The following is a 20,616-nucleotide window of genomic DNA, read 5'->3' on the forward strand; positions in this document are numbered from 1 at the left end:
GTTTCTAATCCCATCCCGAAGAAGAAGACTTTAAAAGTACTACACAAGGTTTTGGTAAAGAGATTCCTTAGGGAGAGTTCTTTGTTTCTTTTCTTCCCTTTCAAGTATTCATCAGGATGGTCAGCAAATCTAACCCTGCTGATCGTAGTGCCTTTAATGAGACATAGGGCACCAGGCAGTCTTGGTTTCAACAGGTATGTACTGTCTAGGGCTTCACAGACTCAAAGTCAAACTTAGAGTTTGCTTTGTCTGATGTATGAGTATCTAGGGTAATTCACAGAGAGTGGATATTTTCCCCAGGAAGTGTAAACACGACGCAGAACCTTAAGCGGTATGCCTTGCCCCGCCTCCTCACCATTTGGTAAGCTTTTGTTTTTATTGAACAAATTCTCAGATCTCTTTGTTTCCTAGACTATATTTTACACACCTTAAAAAGTGATTAGGACATGCGACTGATTCTGAAACAGCATAAAACCAGGCAGATTGTGCTTCGCCCAGGATTCACCTTCCCTGCCAAAACATCCTGCTGCCAAAATGCCACTGTGATGTAGTCTTTGGCCACAATAGCTGAGGCCGTCACAGCACCCAGACAAGACCTTTCAAAGGCTGTGCAAGACAACCACCTTCTCAAAGCTGGTATTTGTGCTCTCAGACTTGGGTTCTCATCACCCTTTCCCCCAGGTCTCCCCAAACCCAAGTCTCAAGAATGGTACCAAGAATGGAAAAAAACACGGCAACGCTAAACTGTAAATTTCCACAATTAATTAGAAATCATATATTCTGAGTGTTTCATTGTTTTTCAACTGGAAAACTATAGTGATGTTTGTTTACAAAAAAAGAACCAGTGTGCATTATTCATAGGTAGTTTGGCTTCATGGATCTCCTTGCAATTTGTTTTTAGAGCAAGTCTCTACTTAGAGATTAAAAGTACATTGCTAACATTTTGCCTTGGTTTCCATGTACTCAGTGCCGAGGTCCTTGCAGTTGGTAAATCCCTTTATACTTAGCTAAGGCTGTCCTTGCACTGAATTTGTAGCTCCTAATATAGTTCTGTCCCCATAGTCTCTTCTTGGAATAGTTTGTTAGACCTAGGACAGATCTGAATGGACCCAGTTCAAGTAACAAATACAACACAATTAAATGTCCTTGGACCTCCAGTTTACTTTTCTTATACCAAGGAGGGAAAGAGTAATCAAATTTTAATAATAAATATGCAAATGCATAATAATAATATATGCAATTAAGAAGAGTTTAATCTCCAATAGTATCTTATAGATTTTTCTCTCTGGCACATCTTGGCTCTGATAGATTCAGTGCCTTCTGCCTACTAGTCATTTTTATTAACCATTAACTAAGCAGGTTCTTTTCATTTGAAATTTTAAAACAGGCAGGGATTACAATACAGATCCTTAGAATTAGGTCATTTCAAATGGTTTTTCCTCTCCCCACTCTCAACTTTTCCATATGACAAAGCTTGGCAGGTGAAATCCAAAGGTACTCGCTTTCCTCACCAGAAAGGGCTCTCTATTTGCCTTTGCTGGTGGTAATTTATTCGGAATACATCTCTTTCATTTATAGCTGACCTCACGGAAAGCAGGGTTCATTTTACAGTTTCTACCTCGGTAGCTTTGGAAGTACTGTTCTTAGGTAGCTAACATTTTTCTTTTTTACTTGCGTACCTTCACATGAATGGCTAATGATAGAATCGGGACCTGTGTCTTGAACAAATGAAATCAGACGAGGTGCCCCTTGTTCCTTTATTCCTGCCTAGATTTGTGTTTGAGTTTTATCTTACATATCAGTTCACCTTTTGACCATTTTGATCTCTGCCATGCAGAGCCACTTAAAAACTTTACCTCCTTGGAGAGAAGGTCATAAATAAGTGATACGAATAAGAAATAAGACAAGGACATGGTTCCGTCCTGACTATCCAAAGGGTATACGTATATGCCACCTCAAGATTCCAATTATTAGCATTTACTTATTTTCCTAAGTGAGCTTTATTATGCACCTTTATTTGGCAGTCAAGGTGGCCGCAGTGTTGTCCCCCTCATGCTGCTTTTTACTAGGTATTGAGAGGACAGAATGAGAGACAGGAAAAGAGAACAGCTTTACAAATGAATCTTAGAGTTCAAGTGTCTTTCAGAAGCAACAAATCATTTTTAATCTGACAGCTCCTAATTAAATTGATTGTGAGATAAAATGCACCCAATAAGTGTCAGACTCACATGAGTTAAAAAGCCTGGTGGGTTGTGAAAGGCATTTAATGCTCCTAAACCTTCCTGAAAATGGATGCCCTTGCAAACTCTCCTAGCAATGAGTTAAAGATCTCAGCTGGGGGGCTGCTGACGTGTTGTAATGACTATAATTTATAGCACACCAGCTCCATACTACCCTTTGCCCCACCAGGGTGCTGCCTGGAAGCTGGTATGGCTTATGGAGGGTTAGAAAGGAAAAAGGGAAAAGGAAAAAAAGACTCCAAGGCCCTTTTAGCAGCCTCTGTACTATCAACTTAGACTTTTGGGGCCTCTTTCAGAGCCTAGTAACTTTCAAACTGAACATGTCTTATTCAACTTCTACTGATTTATGCCATAGCAGCATAGTTATGTTTCTGACTTACATAGCCAGTTATTCCAGGTAGGTTGGCCGAAGCTCAGAGAAGCCTTTAATTTCATTCATTCATTCATTTGTTCAACAAGTATTAATTGAGCATCTACAATGTTCTAAGAACTGTACTAAGCACTGGGGTCATACGAACAAGACAGGCTTCTTGATCTCACGAAGCTCAACGTTCCTTGGGGTTGGAGGGGCCAGAGATTTAAAAGAGATAGAAAACCAAGTAAACATATACATGAACAAGATAATATCTGACACAATATCATTTATAAAAATATGAAATTATCTTGTTTAATTCTTTCCTGTGGCACCTATAACTCTAAGCAGAAAGAGCTGTTTGGCTAGCTGAGGTCCCTAAAATTGGAAGAGAGAAGAGGAGAGGAGAAAGGAGAGAAAGGTAGGAACCCACAGACAGCTTCCTTATATTGAAACAGGTGTTCTGGTGTGGTTTATAAGTTGTCTCTGAGTATAATTTCAATAGCAAAAAATCAGAATAATTGGAACAATGGCAGCATTATTGAAACAAGCGTTTGGCCAGCAGGTAAATTTGAATGATGCAAAACTTCTGACACGATAGTACTATAAAACAAAAAGTAATGGAAACAGCATGCTATCGTGGAGCAGAATGGAATTTGGTTTTATCTGGGTTCAAATTGTGACTGTGGCTCTTCCTGGCTCTGTGACCTTGGCCAGGATATTAACAACTTTGCAGTTGTTACTTTACAGTTACTTTGTCATAAAAATGGTGCAGTAATATTATGTTTCAGAGGCTCATTGTAATACCTAAGTAAAATAGTATTCTTAAAGTGCCCAAAACAATTCCTCTCCTATAAAAGATGAGTAACACATCAATAAAGCAGGTTTTGTTTCTATACTTAGTCATAAATTGTAATTTTATGTATGTCATACATTATCACAATCAATAAATCATAGTACCAATTCTTAAAAGGCCTCAGACATAGCTAGAAAAAAAAGTCCTTTAAGGACAGTTGCATTCCATTACTATCAGATCAAACAAAGGGTTTTGTCTGAAATGGAAGGAGTTTTGATTTTGTGTATTCAGGATCAAATCTGGCATAGTGTTCCTTTGAGTATGGCCACTGTTCTCATAGCTTTTGAGGCTTTTTCATACTGTGAAACAACAACTCAATGAAGGATCAGAGGATGGAAAATTCAAGGTTGATTCATGCATTTTAAAGTGAGAATGTCTTATAGCATCAGGCACAATGTGAAGCAGCCAGTGCCAGGGAGATGGTAACTCAAGAGAACAGAAAGACCTTCATTTCAAAGAAGGAAAAAAAAAATCAACAACTTAATCTCTCTAAAGCCTCAGATCCTGACAGAAAAATTTGCACTGATGAAAAGAAGGAAACAAAACACAGATGACTGGACCAATTTTCCCCCCAAATTACCAGTGGCTCTATACTATCTCTAGCCTCTCCAAGGATGTCTTTGAAATTCTCCCCCACAGAAGCCCTCTGGATTCCAAGGCTTGAAGAAGTTCTCACTGCTTTATATTTTGTTGCAGAATAAACAAGGAAGGATTATGCAGTAAAATAATTTTGTACAGTGTACCATGAGATCTCACATATTAAATGTAATTTTTGGTTAATGAGCCTCTTATACAAGTCCTTGGCATGCTACAGGTATCTAGTTTATTATGCATAGTGTTTAAAGGTATTGCTAAAGAAATTAACTCAGGCCCTGAATTAGGAATGGGTTTCTCTGTTTTTCAGTTTTCTGAAAATAAGAACCAACTTGCCTAATTTCAGTTTACAGTCCTTTCCTGGCAAATGCCATCTGCTCTGACTATAAAAGCTTGCTCTTCCATGCATTTTCTTAGGAGCTCGCAGGTTATCTTGTCTCTCTTTTTCACTTCAAATCCCTTTCTTATGGTATCCGGTCCTTTGTGTACCAGGTGAAAAGAGGGTTGACAAGGTGGCAAAAGGAAATTGCCATCTTTTGTGGTCAGGCAGTGCGGTGAGCATTTGGCCCCTTGAGGTATTTTTGTGCAGCTTTTCAGAGAAGCATTGCCTCGTCTTCACTGAACTGATAACGATGAAACTTCAATCTCTGTTGCCTTCAATCATTTTCTTACTGTGCCAGCTCAATGGCTTGTCTTCTATTCCAGTTTTCTGGTACCGGGTCTGGCAGAGGCTGGGAAAAAAAATGCTTTTGGTGTGGGTTGCACTGAATTTCACTTCTAATTCCCCGTTAATGTGCAATCTGAAGTCTTATTCAGAGAAAAATTGTGTTCATGTTTGTGGCAAAAAGGAATGCAGAAAAGTGACAGATGTAAGATGAGAGAAGAGGCAGCCTTTAAATCATTTTGTTGTCAAAGCAGCTTTGGATCGCCCTTTGAAGAAAACGTTTTCCTCGCCGCTTCTGGAAAACTAGAGACTCGTTCTCTTGCCCTTTGCAGATTCTTTACCCAGACGGTTTAAATTCTGCACTGGATACAAAACTTCTAAACCCTAGCTTCTTGCTACAGAGCACTCCAGTTTATACATTCACATTGTGGAAGAATTGGATCTCTGCTCTAACTGGATCGAGACTCTGGTGACTCAGTTTACACATAATCCTCACAGACAGGAAGACAACATTTGGTAAACCCCAGTGATGGAGGGACTTGTCTTCATTTGCGATTGGGCCAGTCGTATTTCACAGACAGGCTAAGAGTTAACGCATACAATGTTTACAAAGTAAAAGCCTTTTCTTCCTAATCCCTGCATGACTATAATTAAGCAGGAGAGTTAATTTTATGTAAATCATGCATTACTGTAATTGGGCACAAGTGAACATTCGTGTACATCTTATTTAAAAGAGAAATATAATGTTATTATGCAGATGCTGGTGCAGTGAAGTCTCAGCCCTCTGGGGGGATGTCGGCAACCTCACCGGCTGTTCACCAGACTTTGGTCTGTGAGCTTAATTACAAGTCGCTGGCTCTGCTCGTGCTGTCCAGTGAAGAACGGATCCACATGCCTTCAGAAGAGCTGAGAGGTGGGGCTTCCCTGGGGCTTCCCTTCCAGTTTCTTCCCTAACCTCCACTTCTAGAGCAGTCATTTTTCTCTTTCTACTCGTCTTTTCACACCTAAACAATACTCTCCAATGGTTTGCTCCGCTTGGCAGTTCTGACCCATATTTTCCCAGGCAGACCACAGATGGATTTGTCTTCTGTAAGCAGGGGCTGGTCTGCTTCCCTTTTCAGCACGTCTTTTGTAAGGGTGCTCAGGGCTGCTTTATGACCCCAGGATTTTCTTTTGCAAGTGTAGCCAGATCAGATAGTATCCAGCAGCCTGCGTGTGTGATGGCCACAGCACCTCCACAGCCCGACAGGAAGGGTCAGCCGCTGCGTGAGCTGTTCCTTTGTTCTCTATCTAGAGAGCAGATCCAGCGCTCTGGGACAAGGTTGTCCGGCAGAATATAAAGAATCTGATCTGCATATCTTGAGGTCAAGAATTGTGAGGAAGAAAATATGCACATGACAAAACTTTTATTTTAAACACATTCTCCTCCTTACCCGGAGGCCTGAACAATCATTTTTGGAGCAGTGCCCTGGCCTCATTCTGCCCAGATTGCCAAGCCAGCTCCTCGCCTGCCAACCCCGTACACGCAGCAGGTTGGTCTTTTGAGACCTCAGGGCAAGAGGCCTTCCCAGGAGCACCACCTTCCTGCCCGCTGCTTGCTTGCTGCCGTCCCATATGCCTGCAATCCTGCTTAAATGCTTCAGACGTGCTTCCTTCTGAAGGACTGTTTGAACGAACCATCTCTTAAATTCCTCTTCCCATAATGGCCCCCCTCCTCCCAATCCGGTTGTTGGTTGCCTCCCTCCCTCTCACCTTCCCCCAGCCTTTGATTCCTCTCTCAGCTCTTTCTTGCTCCTTTTCTTCTTCCCCTTCCCCCATATTGTTATTTCTCACTCTGAGGGTGTCTTACTTGAAATGCCGTTGCTCCAGAGGTTATGGATGTGAACAGATGAAGTAACTTCTAGCTAAGAATCTTTTTTCAAGTAATTAGTTAGGAGGTAAGTGTGTTCCCTAGTGGCCACAGCGTTTTCTCTTTGTCTTTGTTCTTGTGAAGAGACCCCTTGACATAACACATAGTAGAGCGTGTTAGAAGAATAGACTGCCTTTACTGGACTAGTTCATCCAGTAAAATTCAATGCTCTTTTATAGTGGCTAACTTCAGCTCACTTGATGGGTGGCACCGATTTGTGCATTCCTTTAAGTGATATGATATTCTTATATTATTTTTAATTATTCAGTTTTATCTTGTGCTCAAGTTTGAAAGTTGGTTCAAGTACCTTTCAGTATAATCAGGGTATCTATTTTTTGATAAATAAAAGTAATAATAAGTACATATCTTAATTATTGTTATTTAATGTTATACTACTTATACTAACTGCTGGTTCTGAACCAAATGTATCGCCTCAGTTAATGCCAGGGAGCAACGTTTTGCTCACAGCATACGAGGCAGGGAAGAAGAGCCCAGTTTGGGAAACAGCTCAGCTCAGAGGTTAGCACCCTCATGAGCTGAGTTTAACTGAAATGTGAACTGTTGTAGGAATGGCAGCTTTGGCATGAGCACTTTGAAGCTAAATGATGGTGAAATGGTCAAACCCTTCTCTGGACTAGGAATGAGAGAGAGGCTTCCACAGAGTGAAAAGAGAATCAAAACCTCCTGATGCTGAGTGTAGGGTAAAGCTGCTCTAGCATCTCTAGATCTAAGTAGATCCAAGTTAGGCGCAGGGACAATTAAGGAGAAGCTCTGTCAATGAGGCTTTCTGGGTAAACTGTGGACAGTTGCAGACTACGAGGCTGAGAATAGCTTGCCAGTAGTATGAGAGCACTGAGACTGGAAGGGTAAGTAGTATGGGAGATGGTGGGAAATTAGTGTTACGGGGGGAAAGAAAGATAAACATGCAAAGGGATGGCTTAGAGATCCTCATCTAAACTTTTAGACGGCCTCACCGATTCTCAACTGAGAGGGATTGAAACTTACTCAAGAACCACACCATATATATGTGTAGTTTGATAAATCGTGCTTAAATGACTGTGAAACTCTGTAGCTTATTCTTTAGTGAGCATTCCGTTTCTTAAAAAATATTTTACCGTCTTATAAAAACCTCAACCTATACTCACAGAAATGATCTGAAATGACATACATAAACACCATGGTGTTTATCTTTTGTTGGTGGGATTAATTTATGTGTTTGACTTACCTATATTTTCTAATTTTGCTAGTTAACCAAGTGCTATTCATGTAATATATTTATTAATAATTTGTTGTATTGTGGTGACAGTTTGGGTCATTACTCTCTGCTTTGTTTTCATAGCCTGGCTCATAAAAAGGCCTTTGTTTTCAAGGACTAAGTCCATGGATTGTGGCAGAGAAGGGCTTTAAAAGAGGATGGAGGCTTCATGAGGTGAAGGAAATAGGTGGTTAGTATCTTGAGAAGGGGAGGAAGCCCGACAAGCGGAGACACCCACAGGCAGGAAGGGCGCAGACCCCTCTGCAAGCGTGCCCTGCAGAATGGGTTGACTGCTTGACTGGATGGGTCCTGAGAGCCGCTGCCTCCGGAGGCCACGATGGCTAAGCCTTGTGTAGAGGGTGTGCCTCTGTTGGATCAGGAAGACTGGCAGGTGCAGCAATGGCAATGGGACCACTAGGAATAGAGGACCAGGAATGCTCCTGTCCTCTCTCCCCATCTCTTCCATAATCCCTGATTTTGGACTCTTGTTAGCTCTGAATTAGGTTCTTGTGCTGGATTGAATTTGGTTACATTCCCAAAGTAAGTGGACTAGTAAAGTAGATTTTTGTCCAGAGTGAGGCTGCAAGGAGGCCTGACCCTGACCAGGTGGGCTGCACATCATCCCCGCCTTCCTGATGGTGATTTCAAAGGGCCTTACTCATTTGCATATTCAGGCATTAGTTATAAAAACCAATACCATTACCTTATATAATCCTTCATCCTTCATGTAATATGAACGCTCATGTAAAGATATCAGTTAATTCAGTGAAGAGGTTTTTGTGATTGATATCCAGATGATTAATTATGTAAGTGAAATGTCTGCTGTAACTGAGGAACAGAAAGCTGGGGCAGGTGCTGCATGACTTTGGAAAAGGGAAGTAGCATCTGAAGATAAACATTAGTAGAGAGTCTAATGTGACTTTGAGATAATCTCTGTCATATTTCAATAGTCTGTACTGACTTTTCCTCAAGGATTCATGAAAGTAAAGAATTTGGCCTTGCAAAGTCACTGCAATATTGACTCACTCATCTTGTGCCTGGAAACACACGAGAGGTTTAACGCTATGTGCTTTATCAGGATACACCTCTTTTAAAATGAAAGAATGATCACTTCTCTTGTTCAGACATGATGCCAGTGGACCCATTTGAAAAAAGAAATAATAGGAGCGGTATTTTTTCTTAACTTATATTGTTTTATTTTCCCAGAAACAGCTCTCTTGTCCCCGAAGAGACAAGAAACGCTCCTTTGAGTGAGCATGACTGCTTGATTCCTTCTCACTCTAACCATATGACTCCCATTATGCTTTCTTTAACTGATGACATATCGTTTCTTCTCCTTAATTACTTTTACAACAAATATTTATTATATTCCTAAAAAATAATTTCCGCATATGGAAAGTTCACTCTGTGCGTGTCTTTGTTCTAAGCAGAGCATGGATTGTCTTGCTTATCTCTCGTAACAGTCATGTTGAGTGTGGGAAGCATTTTTCTCTTGATTTTTAAATACGAGGCATAAAGAAATTAGGCAGTTTGCCCAAGGTTAAGTAGTTAGTCAAGTGGAGCTTAGACTGGGACCCATTTCTGTCTGGCTTCAGAGGCCAACTTTTAAGTACTACACTCTCCTTGGAGGGACCCAGTCACCACCAAACCCAGTCACCCTGAATCACCTCATTCTATTTTTAATTTTTTGAATAGAGCTTAAAACTTTGTAGTTTTTGTTGTTGTTGTCTATTGTTTGGTTAATCCTCACCTCCACTTCTTTTGCTAGGATGTGAGCCTGAGAATAGAGATCTCTCCACTTCTTTGTTACATAACAGCACCTAGAATCGTGTCTGGTATGGCATAGGCACCCAATAAATGTTTATTGAATAAATGGAAACAATTGGCAAGGCACTCATTTTCTGCCTTCTTGCTCCCAGACTAAGGGAAAGACAGACTTGCATGGAAAATTAAGGAATAACATGGAAAATACCATAACAGGATTAGGAAGACAGCCAAGGGGGTCAAGGAGGCCTCACCGATAAGCTATTACTTGCTCTGTGTATTACGGAGAGAAGAAGGGCAGGAAGAGAGTAGGAGAAGTAGATAAACTCTCAGAAGGAAGAAGTCAGGGTTTGTGTGGACAATGATGAAGTCATCCTGTGTGTCTCACATCCTGTGAAGAAGCACATTACCAGCCTGGAGATTCCTCCTGGAGGGTCCCCAAGCACTCTGAATCAAATGTTATCGTAGCCTTTGTTACATTCTTTATAATTTACTATTTACTTCCCAGTCTCACCAATGGGGCTGTGAGATTTTGATGCAAGGAACCAGGATGATCTCATCCCTTTCAGGCAGGGACTCTGCCTTATTTATCCTTGCCTTCTCATAGCTTAGTATGGTGCTGGTAATTGGTGGCCCTCAGTACATGTATAATGTATAATAAATGGATAATGAATGAATGAGTGATGAATGAATGAATGAGTGATTGACATGGCTTAATAGCAATTTATTTAAAAAGAGTTTTGAATTTAAGTTGAGCAGCAAAAATAGCTAATGTGGTCTTAGGCAGTAATAATAAAAGTATAGTGCCTGGTTTCTGAATATCTAGAATCTTGGAATTACAGAGATCAGAAGTGATGAGGAAATTGAGACCTGAGATGTGAGATGACTTGCTCATGGTTCCACGCCAAATTTTTGGTCAAAGTAAGACTTGAATTTAGAGATCATGGCTCTCAGTTAAATTTGCTTTCTACAAGTTCTATGATATTCTGTGCTTGTCAGACCACAACTGTAGCAGACGGTGCAATTATGAGCTATACACTTAAAGATATATAGTGACAAAGTAGAGTCTGTCCAAGGAAGGATGATGAAGATGTTAGGGGAAAGGGGAAACCATATCACATGAATATCAGATGAAGACATTAAGGATATTTCACCTGGAGAAGAAAATACTTGCAAAGGGTGAGAAAATACTTGCCACAAGTGAGTGGGAAAACATAGTATCTGTCCTAATATTTTTAAACATGTAAGTCATTATTCCTTTGCTCCAGAGAGGAAAAATAGAAGCCATGGGTAGAAACCATAGAGAAGTAAATTTCAACTCAATATGAAAAAAAATGGTCTCAAAATTAGAATTGATGAAGAATAAAATTCCAAGTGATAGATATATGCAAGTAGAGGGTAGATGATTATGTTAGGACAAGATTGTGAGTTCCTTTAGAGTAGAGGTCATGTTTTAGTTGTGTTTCCCTAGGACCTTGAATAGTGGCTGGCACATAGTATGTACTCACTTAAGATTTGTTATGCATCTTTAAAAAAAAAAATTTTATTGGACTATAGTTGCTTTACAATGTTGTGTTAGTTTCTACTGTACAACAAAGATTCATTATGCATCTTTTAAAAAGGATTCTTTCATGGGTTGGGTGAGCATAGAGGTGAATAGGAACGTACTGTATTACTAACTCCAAGGACTTTTCCAACACTTAGGTTTATGATCCTTTGATAAAAATTCACACAAAGTAATGTATCAATATTTAATGAAGCAAGTCATTTCCTACTCTTACAAGAAAAAGTCAGTGGAATTGTTGTTTCTTTCTAGCCCTCCTAAGCCCTGTCATGTTGTATTTTTGTTCTTCCTTTAGGAGAAGGCAAGGTTTGTTTGCCACGACTCCTGTCTTACGCAAAGGAGATCAGGGCTAGTTACATCTCTGCACCTGGTAACCAAACTAAAATTCCATGTGGAAGTTTAAATAGAGTTTGTTTGTACAAGTAGCCTATGACCAATTTATGGAAACACTTGAGTGACGGTTATGCTTATAGATTCACACTTTTCAAAGTGACGACTAACCTAGAAAACCAGATTTTTCACAGAGTCCTAAATACTATTTAGATTGTCACCTTTTAAAGAATGTCTTAACAAATATCTTAAATATCACTTCAGGAAACTTATTTTTCACTGAATATTTTATATTCAGAAAGTGTTGGTTTGACATTTGTCCTTTTTTTTTTGTGGACACAGAAGTGTCATTCCTTTCAGTACGTGCAGAGGACATTTGAAGGAGACAAAGAAAGTTTTATTTAGATTTACTCTGTTAGCCACAGAAAGCTATGAAGGACTAAATGATAATAAGGCAATTATTTGATTTGTTACTTTCATCTTATTCTTTGAGAATTTTTACAGTTTATTTTTTTCCAAAGTGGTCATACATATTTGTGTGCTCAGAAATCTATATCGATTTCCCACCAAGGTCTTTCATATGCTATGTGATTAATTTTCATTCTTATCATATATATAAAGCACATTTCATGAAATATTATCACCTTAGTTCCATTTTAAATAATGGTGCTTCATTAACCATGAAGTTATTCATGAGGTATTTGGTTGTGATTCTAATTTCTTTTTAAAGAACCATATACTGTAAATATAGCAAGGTGTTTCTGAGAATTCATGATTTGGTGTTACACATTTAATGATGTTATTAGAACTTCTTCCTAGTTGTTAATTCCACTCACCTAAATGGAATAGATTTTGTGCTCTGTGTATTCCTAATATGTAGCTTGTTCAGGACCTTTCAGATATATGCACTTAACTGGGAGATTCTAAGATGTTTCCCAAATAAAAACCAATATCTTCTTTCCCTCTCCTTTATGAGTTATAAAGCACTTTCCCTCGCCCTCTTCTTTGATTTAATTTATATGCCAGAGATTTTTCTGTTCTGGGGATGAAAATGGAAGACCAGGGAAGAAAGCTGATAAAATAGAGATGATTCAAAGATCTGAAATATTTTTTCCTCACTTGATATAAACTATGTTTTCTCTTTTCCAATAACCATCATTTCCCTTGATCTTGGAATCACTCAAAACCTAGCCACTGAGTCCTGTATAAACTAATGCTCTGTCTCAGGATGTGGAGAAAGATAAAATACCGGTACTTGTACAGATTGTACTAGCTTGATTATATTTACAGTTAGGAGATACCGCAAATTTAAGAACGCCAATTTTTTTCTCATCACTGAGTATTTATTATATATAACAAATACATGGGAAAGAAAAAACTATATTGTGTGATATAAATAGTTTATTTACATTACAGAAAAAACATCAAGACAATGTATACTATTTCAAATATATCCATACATAATCAAATATAGCTGTAGTACATGTTTTCATTGGTGTAGATTACCACAAATGCAAGGCAACATGTGTAGATCTCATCTTATTCTTTTGTCTATAATACTGTATTGTGTAGTCCAAGCTCTCAGTAGTCCGGCCACTGTGCAACATGCTCCCTTTAGATTAACCTCGTGGACGCTCTTGTTGTGTTGTCTGAACTGTAGTGCCCTGTATTTTGCTTCTGTCTGTGAATTCTGTTGCTTCTGGGGCATTTCCTAGAAGGTTGGAAAGTTTACAGATCTTAGTCCAGTGCTATTACCTAAAGTCTGGTCCGACAATCACAGAGTGAAGTTGTGAATTAAGCAAATTATTAAAATATTTCAGACGAAAGAATTTATCATTAGCAGAAGCTGGAATTATGTTGGAAGAGGTTTTTGTTTTTGTTTTTTGTTTTTGCTTCTCCTTGCAGTTGTCTTTAAGCGTCTGTCGAGGAGAACCGAAGAACAGAGGTGGAAGTTGAAGAGGAATACATTTACCTAGTCCTCAACAGCTTACTCATCAGGGCTCAAACAATGACTCAGCACAATGCAATAGAGCAAGTGTGAGCTCATCTAATCTCATGTTAAAGGTCTTCAACAACTTGATACTTTAAATGTCCCAAGGATGAATGTTATATTGACATTTCAGTGCTACAAGTTTAAATCCTATCAAACCAGAGAGTGAGCCAACTGTTAATATGGGATACGTAATGAAAAGGGATATTGTTTTGGTTCAGCCTAATATCATTTTGTATATTAATGTTATAAGCTAGAGACATAAATTGGTACCAATTATTTAGCTTCTATAAAAAGCTAAGACTCAGTCAAATTATCTGAAAAGCTCTGATCTAGTAGCTTTTCTCTTATAATAAAATAATGCTTTGACAATACAAATAAAAATAACTATAAAGTTCATATAAAATCCTATTATAATAAGCTGGGGAGGTGTCAGAAAATATATATTCATATATATGTTCATATGTGAGAAAATGTACATAGTATATACATATATGGGTTTTTGGGGGGTAGATCTGTCAAAATGAACATGGACCTGGAAGTCATATTCCCAGCAAGTGGGAGCTGGAGATAAAAGACTGAAAATACATCTTCTCAGCAGCGCAACTCTCTTCATTTCAGAACATGTCTCTAGATGTCTGTATTCTTTATGACACATGTTTATTTAGGAGAACAGATATTTGACTAAAGTAGTAAAAACAAGGGGAAAGAATTAGGAAAAGAAAGATAGTGGGAAGAGGAGAAGAGAAAGAAAAGAGAGGTAGAAAAGAGGAGAGACCAGGTGACAATGAGATTAAAAGAAAATTGAAGAGAATGAGGGGACCTCTGCTTCGTGTAATTTTGTAAATCTTTTAGCAACTTAATGTTTTGGAACAGCTCTTGATGGACGAGTGTGGCCAGGTCACCAGGAAGAGAGGGTTTGGGCAGGCAGGAAGGGTTAGAGGGGAGGATGGCCTAGCTGCAAAGTCTGGCTTTTGAGCAGAATGTTTTCAAGTGAATGAAATGAATCCATACCGAGAATAGTGTAGTTTATTGACTAGTATGACTCTTGGATTTTGGAAAGCTTGGATTGCCTAGGAGAGTTTTATAAAATGCATTACAATAATGCCAGTTTAGTTCATGTGCTATTTCTCCTCCTCAAAAATAAATAGAAGATAGGTTTGGTTTTCTTTGTTTGTTTGTTTTTGTTTTGTTTTTTGTGGTACGTGGGCCTCTCACTGTCGTGGCCTCTCCCATTGTGGAGCACAGTCTCCGGACACACAGGCTCAGCGGCCGTGGCTCATGGGCCCAGCCGCTCCGCGGCATGTGGGATCTTCCTGGACTGGGGCACGAACCCGTGTCCCCTGCATCGGCAGGCAGATTCTCAACCTCTGCACCAGCAGGGAAGCCCTTGTTTTGTTTTTACATGGAAAATGAAAACAGCCGTATGTCTTAAAAAATGGCTTGCCTAATTTGGAGCTCAGTTAGGTTGTCTTGAGCATCAGAATACAGACATCCTGACCAGCCAAGGGGCAATATGACTGGTGGTTAAGTGCACAGACTCTGATACTAGGCAGCCTAGATTCCATTTCTGCCCTTATTGCTCAGCTGTGTATACTCAGCAATTTGCTGACTTCTCATACCTCAGAGTCCCTATCTTGAAAATGGGGGTAATTGTTCCTTCAAAATCTTAACCAAATGTATATGTATATGTATTGGTGTGTGTCTGTACAGATACACACACACACACACACACACATACACACACACACACAATTCCAAGGGAGATAAGGGCCCTATGTATTCCAGTTGTTTTTATTACATATGGGAATGAAGTTGATTAATAAGACTTCTAAACATCTGCTGAAGTATTTAAAGTTCTGCATTTTTGTCAGTACATGAAGTAGCAAATCAAATTGTTATGATTTTATATCTATTAAATATGAATTTCATTTTTCACGTGCTGATATTACTTAGATATTAGAAGGCTCAAGACCCCTGGAGTAATGTGGCACAGTTTCCTGTGTTTTAGATTCTTTTCTATCTTTTCTTTTATACTTAGTATTTTTGGTTTCTTGAGTTATTTTTATGCTCCCCAGAATCAATTTTAATCTAATCCACTGACTCGGCATCTAAACATAAGAGTCGAGTTGATGAACTCAACTTGACTTCGAGTAGCACAGAGCCCCCATCGATGATGTTCCCTTAAGCCGTTAGGCCAGGGAAGGATCTATGAACCATATTTTGTCTTTTTCAAGAGCAAATGCCACACTTGTCCTCAAAGAAGATAGAACAATACAGATATAGAGATGTATTATGGCCTTTATTTTCTAAAGATATGATACTTTTATTTTCTTGTCTTAAAATAATTTTCTGGGAAACATTCTGATTTACTGTAGAGCTGCACAAATGATTGAAAGTCTAAATGCCTTGTGAACCTGAGAAAAACCTTTAAAAACTTCCTTGGAACTTTTATCTCAAGCAGAGTGAAATCAAATCAGAACAAAGAATCTTCAGTAACATTTCTGGTTAGACAGGACATAAATAATATGCATTTGGTTTGGAATCTAATTCTTGGTTACCATGAATTTACACGCTAGTGAAGGTAAGACATACCTGGCCTCCCTCCTTTAATCCAAGCCCAATGCCAGACATTAATAATTATTCATGGTTTTCTTTCCTGTTGAAACTGGATGAGATCTCTGTATTTCTCTCAACCTAACTCTCCAGGAAACAATTACTGTCTGATTGTTTGGGGGTTTGATATGAAAGCTTGTTGTGAAATTTGCTGCGTGTTTCCATATATCAAAGGTTTTCATGTACTACAACATAATCATTCTCATTATAACTATTTTCTTTGAATTTTGTGATTAAAAATTATTTTGTTAGGATAAAAATGTATTTGTGGTTTATATCAAATATGTTAAAAATGATTATACCTGAGAGTTATACTTGGAAATGTAAGTGCCCTAAATGAGAGCTATAATTTAATACTTTTCTAGGCCTTGTATAAAATCTATTCTACGATCTCATTTGGCATACTAATCCGAGTAAGTCAGGAAACACTGCTCATTTAAATAGTCTGTTAGTAGTCTGAATGAAGACTGACTTTATAGCTAAAAGAGAAAAGCATATTTAAACAAAGATTGGTATTACGCATTAGAAGGGGAAAAAAGACCTTTCCTTAGAAAATAAATAATCCTCATCAAAATGCAAAAATAAGGAAAAAAAATTTGTACCACTCCAGCATGAAAGTCAATGTCTTTCCATTTGGCTATTCCAGTGCTGTTATGATGAGGAAATAGGACTTCAGAGAATGGATGGCTGCAGAGTCCATGAAGGGACTTATAAATAGAGAGCTCTAAGACAAGGAGGAATGACATATCCTTTCATGTGGGTGGCCACTGAGTACAGTTACTGACCTTGTGATGCAGAGGACCACCACACAGATGACGGCAATCTGAATCGTTCCAATCACAGCTGCGATTAAGACGTACTGAAATCGGACAGGGCCGGGAACAACGTATAGTACACTGTAGTCCTTTTTTTCACAGTGTTGTCCAGTATAACCAGCATCACACCTGGAAGAAATAGTGTCCAGTTACCTGTAGTTGCTGGACTCATTTTTATAGTTGGCCTATAGCTATTTATCTTCATTGTGAAATTAGGGCCTTTTGTTTCCCTTTCTTGCTCTTAAAAAAATAGTACTTGGTAGATATGTCTTTCAAATACTTGTTTTCAATAAAATCTCTTTGTGTTTTTTATTTCAAAGATAATGCAGTTTCTGTTTATACTTTATTATATGAAGATAGGAGAGTTGGTAGATAATTTGTGGTGATAATATAGAGAGACGAGAGAAGCCCAGGAATAATTATTCTTTCTATATATATTTTTTCAGGTGAGCTTTACATTTTATTTAACTTGCTCTTTAATTAACCTAAGTCAACATAATTACTTGAGAAAAGGCTTGTTTCTGATGACATGAGTATAAAAAATAGTACTACTTATCTATTTTTGGATAAAGCATTCTCTATGCTACTGTTAGAATAAGTATTAAAAAGTGTTAGGGCCAGAGGTACAACAAGAGTGATTTCTTTAATTTACTGGTCATAAAGTTGTCTGCTTATGTTAGATAATTAAATTTCAGTAGGAAAAAGTAATTATGATGTAGGCAATACGGTTAGTTCGGCAAAATAAGCCCATGCGCTATTCATCTGAGGATGAAGGCTGCCTCTCCCTCACTCAGCCCTCATCAGAAAGCTCAGGTAGACAACCTGCGTGTTAGAATTAGCATTTGACCATGAAACGAGGAAACAACTCACATGAAAACAATACTAGTGGGGATCAACTTGTCATTGACTTTGTGCAACTATTTTAGTACTTCACTTTGAATTTCTCATAATTACATCCTGGGATCTTTCCTCTCTGCATCAGAGGGGTTTAATAATGACGATTCTGCTGGGGATGACAGGGCAGTGGGTGCAGCTTCTCACTGTGCCTGGCTGCTCTACTGGAAGGCAAGCGCTAGTGTATTCAATGAAGGAAAACATGAAAGGAAGGCAGTTCTTGAGAAAGAGAGAGAGAGGGAGAAAGGGAAAGGAAGAAAGAAGAAGGAGAAGATGAAGAAAAAGAAGAGGGGGTGAGGAAGGGAGAGGGGAGGGGGAGAAGGGAGGGGAGAGAAGGAAGAGAACAAGAGAGAGAAACTGTATAGCAGCAATATGCAACCAATTTCATCATTTGCCACTTGTATATTCCTTTAATGAAAAATGTTTGTTTTTTTTCACTTTGGCTTTATCGTCTCTGAAATAATTATGTTCTATCCATGAGTATTCAGCAGATATTTGTATTTATTAACTAAATCCAGACAAGCAATTTCTTTGTGTCTCAACTGAGTCTGAATCTGTGGAGGTATAGCTAATATCTCACTCTGCAAGCCTTGTGGATAGTGGATACTAGCAAAACCAAGATTGATGATATTTATTAGAAGACCTGAAGGACTTTGGAAAAGACAGCCTCCCAAAAGCAACTGTGTTATCTTTAGGCCTCATCCATTCATTGGTTTGAGAAATATTTATCAAGTACCTAATATGTGCCAGGCACTGCTCTGTGTCCATGGGAGTGATGAATAAATGAGAGGAGGCTGGGTCTTTAAGGAACTTGTAATGCCCAAGGTGCAATTTAAAATTCCACCAGAAGAGTATATATAATAATGTGTTACATAGTACTTGGGTATGTACACACACTTTGTTGTTTTCTAGTTTGTGCATGCGTGTGTGTGTGTGTGTGTGTGTGTGTGTGTGTGTGTGTGTGTGTGTGTGTGTAGGAGAGGGAGAGAAAAGTTTGGCTGCTGATCACGCATTCAGGCAGAATGCCATCCAATTCTCTGTAAACATCCAGAATTTAGTTTCTATATTTTTACTTTATACATTTAAAAGTTAAAGGGTGGAAACATTACCTGCAAGATGGCTCCTGCATATTGATAGAATGTTCACACTTCCCATGCATGCAGAAGCCATTGTAATGTTCTGGGCAAGGTATGTGGTGTTCTCTGGCACTTTCTTCTAATTTGTTAGCATTCTCTGTGAATACAGATAAAAGCAACATCCCCTGTAAATACTTTCTTAGCCTGGTAAGATCAACCAGTACATTAAGAAGCAAAGCTACAGTAGGCAAAAATATTTAAAAGGGCAAGAATTAAAAGGCCATGCTTCAGAAGAAAGAGGGAGAAAGAATTGAAAGACAAATGTCTTTACAATTTTGTTTAGAGATGAAACTGCAAAATTACCCAGTACTTTTCATGCTTTTATGTAATTTCCTACATCTTTAAGAGCCAGTGATGTTTCTATGAGTTGTCAGACAGCTTTAATTTTCCTTGTGTAGACTGTACATTGATCATAAAATAATTCAAGAAGAAATATCCTATTTTTTGAATTTCAAAGCCCAGCATAATGTCCCTAAAAGTAAATTGCTGCAATATGTTGATACTCTCTCCATGTGAGAGCTTAAAAATTAAAATACGGCTGTGTTCAATTGTTAAACAGAAGTTTTCCAAAACCAAATGCAAATTTCAACAAATGTATTCTTTCGGGCTTTATTCATCTACTGTGAACATGAATTTTCCTAGCACCCATACATTTTTTTATTGCCTAAATAATGCTATTGAAAGAGCAAATGTTTTTTCAGAATCACTTATGTAGATACTAACACAGTACATACTGAATGCTATGAGTGTATTCTAATTCATAATATTTGGCCATGTTAACAATGTCATGTGAAATTTAAACTTATGGTAAAGAAAAAAAACTTGTGTTCTAAAATGAACCCTTTCTTCTGTCATTAACAAGTTTTGTTTTCTCATGTTTCTATAAAGATATTAAATTTTTTCTGACCTCTGTTAGTCTAAATACATTTGCTTCTCATTTGTAATGCCATCTCTAAGCAGTCTTTGGATTCTTTATATGTTCATTTTATAACATAAAGTTTTGCCTTTTTTGAGTTTCTTCTATAATCTGAGACTGATATACTTTAAAATTCTTCCCTAAACACATGAGAAATATAACTCTCTTGACTTCAATCTAAAAATACTTTTCAAGACCACAGTCATTGGTCAGCAGTAATTCGTTCTCCCAGTGATGGAAGATTGAGAATAAATTACTATTTTTCTGAAATAGATTATATCCTATCATTTCCACATCGGGGTATAGTTTTTTTTTATTATAGTGCATCCTTATAATTTTTACTGGCAGTCATGGATGATGACTATATTCATCATGAGAAAAAAATGTACCTTTGATATTAGTGAATTAGACAAATGTATTATTTATGTTTAAGCAGAGCTATAAAATATCTATACATTTTAAGATCTAGGTTGTCATCTGAAAAACATTAAAGTTTGAAGTAAATTGTTAAATATGTTAAGTGCTTTCTTGTGTAGGGATATTTATGCACATCGATATGGTGGGTAATATTTCAAATTACATATCCAAATTAATAAAGGATTTATCATAAGGATGCTGAGGAGACTGGCGATGGCATTTAAATCATTCGTTTTATATCTATGTCTTTTTACCTATTTAGATGATCTTTTATTTGCATTATAATATTTCTACTTTGATAATT

At 38.0% G+C, this 20,616-nt stretch overlaps 1 protein-coding gene across 1 annotated transcript in view; it reads right to left on the minus strand.

The window, feature by feature from the left end:
- Positions 1 to 12,911: 12,911 nt before the first annotated feature.
- TMEFF2 (transmembrane protein with EGF like and two follistatin like domains 2) overlaps positions 12,912 to 20,616 on the minus strand; it is a 259,387-nt gene continuing 251,682 nt past the window's right edge. Inside the window, exons 8-10 of the mRNA XM_059052960.2 lie at positions 18,953 to 19,076; positions 16,920 to 17,078; positions 12,912 to 13,239 (exon numbers count right to left, since the gene is read on the minus strand). Of these exons, the coding sequence (XP_058908943.1) occupies positions 13,143 to 13,239; positions 16,920 to 17,078; positions 18,953 to 19,076 (380 nt within the window). The 3' untranslated portion in view covers positions 12,912 to 13,142. The remainder of the gene's footprint in view (positions 13,240 to 16,919; positions 17,079 to 18,952; positions 19,077 to 20,616) is intronic.

This window comes from Kogia breviceps, chromosome 2, assembly GCF_026419965.1.
Source record: "Kogia breviceps isolate mKogBre1 chromosome 2, mKogBre1 haplotype 1, whole genome shotgun sequence".
NCBI classification, from domain to species: Eukaryota; Metazoa; Chordata; class Mammalia; order Artiodactyla; family Physeteridae; genus Kogia; species Kogia breviceps.